Source organism: Cynoglossus semilaevis, unplaced genomic scaffold (assembly GCF_000523025.1).
Source record: "Cynoglossus semilaevis isolate Cse_v1.0 unplaced genomic scaffold, Cse_v1.0 scaffold774, whole genome shotgun sequence".
NCBI lineage: Eukaryota > Metazoa > Chordata > Actinopteri > Pleuronectiformes > Cynoglossidae > Cynoglossus > Cynoglossus semilaevis.
The window spans coordinates 77,114-87,028 of record NW_007585131.1 but is presented as its reverse complement, the minus strand read 5'-3'; the positions used below and the strand labels follow the sequence as shown (position 1 = coordinate 87,028).

Sequence of the window (9,915 nt, the reverse complement as noted above, 5' to 3'; positions counted from 1 at the left end):
AAAAAACAGGGAGGGGAAATTTAGCAGTCAGTGACAGGAACGTCAGACATTCAGTTTTCTTGCCCTTTTCTTGACCAAACTTTTTGACGTGCGGGCCACAATTGTCCTAAAATTGAACAGCGGGGCTAGGGTTAGCATAAAGGCTAAAATGCTTTTATCATTTTCATTGCCATCTAGTGGGGAAACGTGGGTTTTGCAGGGAAAAGGCTAATGCTAATATAAATAAATTATATAATTTGGAAAAGTTTTGCGGGCCGGATTAAAATTTTTTTAAATAATTTAATTAATTAATTAAAAATGTAAAAAATTAAAAATGTTCAGCTAATTAATTAAATTAAATTAATTAAATTTAATTCATTTTTAATTTTTTTTATGTGCATCTTGCACCCCCGGGGGGGCCTCATTTTGCCCATGCCTGCTCTAAACTACCAGCCAAAATTTGGTGTTAAACACCAGACACGGCGTCAACAGCGTGAACAGTGAAAAAAACGTCTCTGAAGTGACAATAACAGTCATGTGCGGTGCGTAGGCCGTCTGGCAGTCAGCGTCTGCCCTGCGACTGTGGTCTGTCCCCGTCTTGGCCTCCCCGGTCTCGTTGCTTTTTCAATGATGTTAACTGCTGCAAAGTGATTGTGCCAGGCTTTCTTTGACGTCAGCCTTAATTGTACTTTTTGCAAACATGTCTGTCTATTTCCTCCGTGGGCAAACGTGTAAAAAAAAAAAAAAAAAAAACCCACAGATGTAGGAATAAAAGGGAGACTTTTTAATATGAGGTTTAAAAGGACAGTGTGAAAAGCTATAGAATTTACTCTCATCTTACGCCGTAGGTTTGACTCCGAGTCAAAAGCAATTGGGTCAAATCTGTTTCAAAAAAGAGAGCGCCCGATTTGATCGTGTAAATATCTAGCGACCGAATGCGAAAGCAGACCTCAGTTATTAGATACAAAAACCAATGCTTTGGCTAATTGAGCATTGCTCCTCTGTTCCTCGCGCTGATTGGCTCGTGCATCGTAGCATCTCTCAGCGTCTCCCCCTGTCTGTCGGCCATTTTCTTGTTCACTTGGTCGCCATTCTACTATGTTCATATAATTGTGTGGGAAAGGGTAATACAGTCCAGGGGGAGGTTCGTAAAGGGTTAAATAATAATAATGAAAATAATATAATTTTAACTATTTTGCCTCTACTTTGCGATTTTTAAGCTACTACCTTGGGGTAGTTTCTCCATTAGCAATTCAGTAGAAAATGAGTGAGGAAATTGTGGACAAAAGCCACAAGGGAACAACATGTGTTACGCTTACATGTTAAAACTAAACGTTTTAGCGTACGTTTTGACCGAGATAAAATTAAAAAAAAAAAAAAATTGGTAGTAATATTCTGCTGTTGGAAATCCATGTTTTACTTTCCCTCGCGCTGATTGGCTCGTGCATCGTAGCATCTCTCAGCGTCTCCCCCTGTCTGTCGGCCATTTTCTTGTTCACTTGGTCGCCATTCTACTATGTTCAATATAATTGTGTGGGAAAGGGTAATACAGTCCAGGGAGGGTTGATAACAGTGTGAGGGAGGTTCGTAAAGGGTCAAATAATAATAATAAAAATAATATAATTTTAACTACTTTGCCTCTACTTTGCGATTTTTTAAGCTACTACCTTGGGGTAGTTTCTCCATTAGCAATTCAATAGAAAATGAGTGAGGAAATTGTGGACAAAAGCCACAAGGGAACAACATGTGTTACGCTTACATGTTAAAACTAAACGTTTTAGCGTACGTTTTGACCGAGATAAAATTAAAAAAAAAAAAAATTGGTAGTAATATTCTGCTGTCGGAAATCCATGTTTTACATTTACATATGGTGTGTACTTCAACAGACCCTTCCTCTGCAGCAGTATTTATCATATACAGCGGGTCCTTGGTTTATGTTTATAAAACTGAAGTGAGATTTTTTCACTGTGGCCCGATACCAAATGACCTACGGACCGGCACTGGTCCCCGGACCAGGGGTTGGGGACCGCTGTAATATGGTGACCTTGGGTAAACTTGGACTGTTTAGGGGAAAAAAAATTTATTTTATTTTATTATATTTTATTTTATATCGCTATTAGCTACCCTTTAACGAAAGTGCGTAAGACACAGTATGTACACGGTACCCAAGTAGAAAATACTGATTTACATTTTATTTGTGAGAAAAAACATGCATTTGATGTGATTCATTCCAAAAGTTAGTTACCTTCATTGTCATCTGTGGAGCATGTAGAGAAAAGCAAAGTGTTGAGAAAAACATACAACGACGACGACGTTTTGATCTGAAGTCGTGACACAGCAGAAGGGGTGAAAGCCTTTTTTTTTTTTATTCTACTCAGGTGTGGTGACTTTATGGACACGCACCTGGTGCTTTTACTTCTCCGGGCTTGAACAGGGCTCTGGGACGCTGCAGTGCCACTCTTCTGTAGGAAGGCCAGGGAAAACAAGAGTGAATCAATGCAGGGCTTCATTAAAATGATTTATGGACATAGACGCATAAAAAAAAAGCACAGGTGTTAACGAGCTACGGGGACTTTTGGAGAACATCGCAGTTGTAAATCTATTTTGAGGACGATTCTCGCTGCGAGAACGTCTGTTGTGAAATGCAAAAGCATATACAACAATGACAAAAACTAAAAAAAAAAACAACTATTTTACATACCTTACTTTTTTTATATTTAAAATTCTCTACTGGTTATATAAAATAACAGCAAAGCTAAGGTAAGCTAAGCTAAGCTGAGCTACGTCGTCGGAAATAGTCACAGTTCTAGTTCTAGTCATAGTATCAACCAGCATTTTTTTTTTTTAAACGTGTACCAAACTACTCTACTGTATTTGTCTTTTAACTACGTTGAAAAACTAAAATAGAATCAATATGACAGCCAGCTCTGAAAATATATTTGTCCAAAAATCACGGGTCAGTTAGCATGTAGCAAGTGCTAATATAGAAAAATGCAAAAAGAAAATACACTGATGAAATGCTGTTCAAATGAAGAAAACACCAAAATTCTCTACTGGCATGGAATGACAGCTAAGCTAAGCTAGGCTAAGCTACGTCCTCGGAAATAGTTCTAGTCATAGTATCAACCACCATAATTTTTTTTTTTTTTTTTTACATGTGTACCAAACTTCTGTAATGTTTTTTTTTTAACAATGTTAAAAAACTAAAATAAAATCAATATGACAGCTAGCGCTGAAAATATCACCCGTCAGTTAGCATGTAGCAGGCGCTAATATAAAAAAATTCATTAATAACTTCCATTTTTAAAAAAAAATCTAGTTACTATTTAAATGATTATTAACTATCATCACCTCCTCTTAATGAAATCGTTTTGTTTTTGGTTTACCGGCACTGTCAAAAACACACTTTAGTGCACTAGCTAAAACCTGCAGGCGTTGGCCATTGTTTTGACCATTTTGGTTGGATGTAAATGCGGTTAGTTACATGAGCGCTGGACAATGTGGTCGGCACATTGTGTACTGTTACTGCAGGACCTGACCGTCATGTTTTTAGAAACCACGTCCAACATTTCAATGTAGGTTGTCATGCGGCAGTGATGTCAGATGTTTCTAGTTGTTCCAGCAATTATATTTTTGTAATTCCAAAAGTAGAGGATAATGGACCTCTCCTGCAGCTGCTGTGAGGGAATGAGTCCTCCCCGACCGCTGCTGTCTTTAAGGTGACAGGCCTGCCACCAGTTGACATCTTCCATGCAGACAATCTGGAGAATTTCCCCTCTTTTGAAGGAAAGCGCTGCGTCTCTGCAAGGCACGGCCGGATCTCGGTCGGGATACACATTTGTTTCTCTTGGTCTCGTGCAGCTCCGTCTTCACGTACACAATGTCATTTTTGAGAAATGACCACAATCACTGAAAATACTTTGTCTTAATCCATTGCAAATGTTTGCTTTCCAGCTTGGATATCCTCACCACGTATGTTTTGGGTTGGCAATCAGCAGTTACTGGTAGAAATTCCTGGGGGTTGGAGAAAATGTGACATTTCCACACTGAGCACAAAGCAGAGGTGTGGACTCGAGTCTCACGACTTGGACTCGAGTCAGACTCGAGTCATCAATTTGACGACTTTAGACTCGACTCGACAAAATGTAAAGAGACTTGGAACTCGACTTGGACTTTAAACATCAATGACTCGTGACTTCACTTGGACTCGAGCCCCTTTGACTTCGACAAGACTCGATGCTTTCTCCAAAACCCAACGATTATAAAGTAAGTTATTGAGGAGCGCTCTGTATCCCTCATTGTGTACGCATGTGCTGTCGGCACAACATCCGATCAAATTAGACCCACGTTGTTTTGACGCGATAATATCGTTGGCCAATCAAATTGCGGGACAACCAAAGAGAAAGAGCTGTCGAACAACGCGCGGGTTAAGAGAAAATGATACCAAAGATCGTGTTGTTCGGATTTAAAAACGACGAGATGGTCAACAAAAAAAACGAGTGGAAGGGACCCGAAACAGAAACGGCAGGACTTGGGACTTGACTTGACACTTAGTCAGTCTTGACTTGAATTCGACTCGGACTTTGCCCCTTTTTTGACTTGATTCTTGATTCGGACTTGAGTGCAAAGACTTGAGACTTGCTTGTGACTCGCAAAGCAATGACTTGGTCCCACCTCTGGTACAAAGTATAAACTTGTGACCAATGAAGTGGTTCGACTTATGTGACGTGTGAATGGAGTGTTTATATTGAGGGATTGAATGAATACGTGTCGTAAAAATGCGACAGAGTTAGAAGCGCATCCTTCAACTTCTGATATGGATTGACTTCTGTACCTTTCTCTCACACGGAGACGTGCTCTCCTCCGCAAATGCCGGGATGATTGTGAATGTGACACTGTCCGGGGACTGAGCCTGAAGAACGAGAAAAATAACAGAAATCGTATTATATCATTGGATATAATATTTTTTTTTTTTTCGAGCTAGAAATTCAGTTCAGTTAAAGGCAGATCACTTTAACTATTCTTTCAGGACATTTGAAATTTCATGTTTCATTCATTGTGGTAAGGTTTTACCTAATGCAGTACAAGCCTCCAGTCACTAGGTGGCAGCAGCTCATACAGTGCTTTGTACAGATAGAAATATACATGTTATCAGGTTCTCAATAGTATTTCAATTTGTGGGTCAAGACTGGGTATGACTTCAAAAATGACAAAATCAAAAATTAATTTGAAGAAAATAGGAACAAACGTATCAACATGACTTCGAACTGTTACACTGACTAGTATAGAAAGGATTTCCTCTGGCTTCCTGTTCTTCAGTAACACTCCGTTCACTTCCTTTAGTTCGTCTCCTTCGTGGATTAGATCTAAGGAAGATCGAGGAGTAAAATATTACCACGGTGACAAACGCATTCATGCATCATAAACAGGCACATCAATGTAATTTCACTGCCATGTATTTTGTGCCATTTATGGTTAAATATAAGGATAATATCAGTCGGCCCGATTTTTTTTAAAATTATGTAACATCTGTAAGAATCTTTATCAGTTTTTCCCTCCGATCATGAAAAAAAAAACCTGATTACGCAACGCTCGGGTTGTGCCCTAAAAATAGTTTGGGTGAAAAACGTCTGTATGTGAAAGTGAAAACCACTAGAGGGCAGCATTGCGTCTGATTTTATTAATCTATCTTGATAATCACGGGAAGTGTTTGGACAATATTGGGCCATATCGGACATCCTTAGTTAAATATTTTGAAAATGTCTTACCGATAACGCATCCCAAAACTATATAGAAATAAACATTATAGAAAATACCAATGATATGACAAAATGAGCATAAAAATGGCAAATAGTTATAATAAGAAAATATATTATTATATTATGTTAACATTTATGCCAATACATTTTATCATATCATCAATCTCACATGGATTGTCCTGAAAATGCGATCCCCAGACATCTGCATAATTTGTTACACCTGTGATCACGACGTCACTACTAGTATCCGAAGGTATGATTTATTACTGGTGTACATATCATGTTAGCTCACCGCTTTTATCAGCTGCACCTCCTCTCAGGATTCTTGCCACTACAACCGCCCCGGTGGTTTCGTTCCTCCTAATTGTCATGCCCTGGGACGTGGATAAGCATTGAGGGAAAAACAGAGAGACAAAAAACATCGCGGCGTTTATTTGATCGCAGCCCCGCTCATCTTCATAATCGGGCCGTTTCTGTTTGTTTTACTAGCGTACCGTTTAGCCAGCTGCGGTCATGTAACACACAGAGCACTGGAAAAGTTCCTCCTAATCAACATTATTTTCAACAGATGTCGCTGATGTGGAGCAAATTGTAATGGAAAGAGCATCTCGTGGAGCTCGAGTACAATCAGCTCGCGCGGGGTGTAGCCCCTGTTGTCTGGAAAAACCTGAACACGCCGGTTCGATCAAAAACAGAATGTCAAAGAAAGGTCACTGGCCTCCCAGTTCTTACGGTCTGTGAACGGCACATCAGTATGTTCTTTATTATTGGTCATCAGCGAGTTAATTTTTGTCTTATTTTAGCCCTCAGATTTTGTTTTTTTTTTTTTTTTAAGGTTGATATATATATATGTTTCGTCAAAGATATTAGTTTTTTTTTTGTTTTTTTAAGGTTGATATATAAATGTGCAATGTTTCGTCAAAGATAATCACATGTTTACTCACCAGGGGCTCTTTGGTTTTGACCAGACTAACAATTTTGAAGGCGCCGTCTTCCTCCTCCAAAGCATCATCAGGTGCTGGTGGCAAAGATGGATCGAAGTCTCTCTGAGCGATCGCATCATGGACACACAGGAGACTCTGTGAAGGAAGGTTAGGAGGGTGTTTAGTTGTGAGGTACGACGATCAAAGAAAAAGAAGGCGATGATTTGACAGGCGGGACCGGGTCAGGAGCATTTCCGTGAACTAAGTAAAAGTCATGCATAAAGGCCTAAAATGATTGATCGTTTTCTACGCCATCTAGTGGGGAAACATGGGCATTGCAGGGAAAAGGCAGAAGTATAATGATAATATAAATATATTGTATAAGTTGGAAAAGTTTGGCGGGCCGGATTAAAACGCCGAACGGGCCACATCAGGCCCCCCGGGCCTTAGTTTGCCCATGAGAGGTCAACCCCAGTTCAACCCTCTGACTCAACCCATGAATCACCACGGTCAATACCCCCGAACTGGAGCAGTCATGGCGAGCGCCTCAATTTGAAAAGTATGTTTCCAGCAAAAAAAAAAAAAAGTAAATATATTTTGTTCAAACATGAATCTTTTCCGTGACCTGCGGCGGGGTTTCAAAATTTGGAAAAGAATTTATATGGATGGAATTTCTGCATAAAGCCCGAATGAGAAAATGGAGAAACATCTGCTCATCAGCCTTATTTCGAACAATCAGTCTGTCACTCAGTCCACTTGTTATCCCTCGTGTCCATCAGCGGTTGTTCTGCTATGGAGAGAGGTTGTTTAAAAAAAAAAAAGTGTATGTTTGGCTGCTCTCAACAGACAGGCTTTTCTTAAAAAAAAACAAAAAAAAAAAACATATACAGTACATAATGATCAACGTCCGTCAGAAGTTCAAGGCCGGAAAAAAAAAAAACAGGTCATTAGACTGTAAAATGAAGCTGTTGGTTTTTGTCCGACTTTAGCTACTCGTTAAGAAAAAAGGCCACCGATCGTACATCTTACTGGAAAAAATAAAATCCAGAGACCAGTGGGACAAAGAGTGTTTGTGGCTTCTGCACCAGTAAAGACTAATAAATATTATACGGGAACAAATTAGCATCAGTTCCAGTCTGGTGAATACATGTCAGCACTTTTTTTAGCAAACAGACAAGTCGGGGTTAAATCATCGCTGGGCTATTTGTTGCTTTTGGCCACCTGTTTTTGTAAACAATGAATCCCCAATTCTACATCTGAAAATAGAGAATTTGTGATGTAATGAATCGGTTCTCGAATTACAAATTTTAGTGTCGGTCGCGTTGAAAGCGATGATTCATTGTAGGTTTATTTTACTGCGGCCATCATTCGGCCCCGGGTGTCGGGAGTCGGAGGCAGTAAAAGTTTTCTTTCATGCTGGTTTATGTTCCTGCCTCATTAATGGACCATGTGAATTATGGGGACACGCTTGGATGTGCGTGCGTGTGGTAATGTAAGAGGGAAAAAGGACGAAGTGAAATATGGCCCAAACGCCGATTAGAAGCTTGAAACCACTGCAAGACTTCATTTGGTACAAAAGTCTTTTTAAAAGTTCTTGGTGGGATAACAATCCCGTATATAACGATTTAAAAAAGGTCCTTTGTTGGGATGGGCCAAATCTGGATATTGTAATATATATATATATCGATATTTTTCTTAATGCAATGTAGCACCGGACAATAACGATACAGTTCATTTTTAGTTAAAAAATGACAATACTTATTACCTATTTACACAGATTATTTATATACCGAATAAACAACATGGAGCCAAATGCTGATCCCTGTGGAATGCCCCTATGTCAAATGCTATGATGCTATGTTTTCAAATTGACATACAGATCAGGCTGCATTTTTTTTTTTTTTTTTTTTTTGCCTATGACAATAATGTTATGTTTAATAAGGTGTTTATCTCTTTGGCATTAATCCTACCTTTCATGGTTTTGTTTTGCTACAAAAGAAATGTTAGATCGACACGTGTTGTTCGACTGGCTTGCAACAGAAGACCTCACCTGAAAGTGGGGTTTGGATAAAAGAGCAGCAAGTTCTTTCACTTCATCTCTCCAGTCCTGTGACATCGGCTCCTTGAACAACTTAAGACAAAGAGAGAGAATAAATCAATTAAAAACACGCATTCAAAGCAATACGTTCATACGCATGCAGATGCAGAGTCAAATTTTTTGTTTTTCACTTCTGCGAGTGCAAGCGAGACAAAGGAGCGAGAGGAATCCGAGCGGGGGGAATAAAAAAAAAAAAACTTTGAAGTTCAGGTTCTGACTGCAGTGACGCATTTTGATGCTATTATTCCCCATCCCGCTCCAACTTGCGTCTCTCTACTTGATGCTAATTATTTGCCTGTGTTATTGCTTTGTATCTTTTTGAACCACAGTTACAGAGTAAAAAGAAAAAAAAAAAACTCCTGGGTGTTCAAGGCTGTGCGACAGCTGCAATGACACAGCTAAACCCGGAGCAGCCTTGACCGTCAACAGCGGACGGCGATGGCAGTCGCACGTGTTGTCAAGCGTATTTGTCTAATGACTTCTACTGCTTCAAGATGTTGAGGCACACTCCGGAGACACGTCGTATGAAGGTCATTAGTTTCCACTGTGAGCAAACAGAAGCCTTACTGAGAGGAAACAGACCTATGGTTTGGCCCTCGCAGTAGGTCCTGATGATTTAAGCCAGGCGGAGAGTGGCTGTCAAGGAAAATCTGAAGCTGTGACAGTGAAGCAACGGGGGATAAGAGAGTTCGGGGCATATAGTATGAAATTCATGGAAACATGGCAGCAGCTATGAGGGCTATGGTAAAGACTGAACTTTTTTTTTTTTTTTCAGTTTGATAATTAAGGTACGAAAATGTGATTTTTCATACGTAAAAAAAATGGTAGCGTACATTTGTTACGCCGATGATTTCAACATAATATTTTTAGGTGTTGGACAAAGAATAAGTTCAAGTTCAAGCGGAGGAGAAAAGGAGCTATCATTTAAACAGAAGACTGGACAAAAATATATAATTGGTTTAAAACGTGTGTTGCTAGTTGTGAGGAAACACTAAATATATATAATGTATATATGTAGATGTGGGCTTGTGTACATGAGTATATACAGTATGTATATGAAGATATATATTTATATGTATATTTATAACTAAATATATGACTATATCTATCCTATATAATATTATATTATATTATGTATGTACAGTAACTCCTGGTG

General features: G+C 39.2%; 1 protein-coding gene across 1 annotated transcript in view; it reads right to left on the bottom strand.

Annotated features, from left to right (window-relative positions):
* The window catches only part of LOC103398844 (MAGUK p55 subfamily member 7-like), an 18,448-nt gene that overhangs the window by 6,132 nt on the left and 2,401 nt on the right, over positions 1-9,915 (bottom strand). Inside the window, exons 3-11 of the mRNA XM_025053837.1 lie at positions 8,712-8,792; positions 6,683-6,817; positions 6,031-6,112; positions 5,143-5,345; positions 4,814-4,891; positions 3,982-4,025; positions 3,643-3,846; positions 2,383-2,441; positions 2,225-2,236 (exon numbers count right to left, since the gene is read on the bottom strand). Of these exons, the coding sequence (XP_024909605.1) occupies positions 2,225-2,236; positions 2,383-2,441; positions 3,643-3,846; positions 3,982-4,025; positions 4,814-4,891; positions 5,143-5,345; positions 6,031-6,112; positions 6,683-6,817; positions 8,712-8,792 (898 nt within the window). The remainder of the gene's footprint in view (positions 1-2,224; positions 2,237-2,382; positions 2,442-3,642; positions 3,847-3,981; positions 4,026-4,813; positions 4,892-5,142; positions 5,346-6,030; positions 6,113-6,682; positions 6,818-8,711; positions 8,793-9,915) is intronic.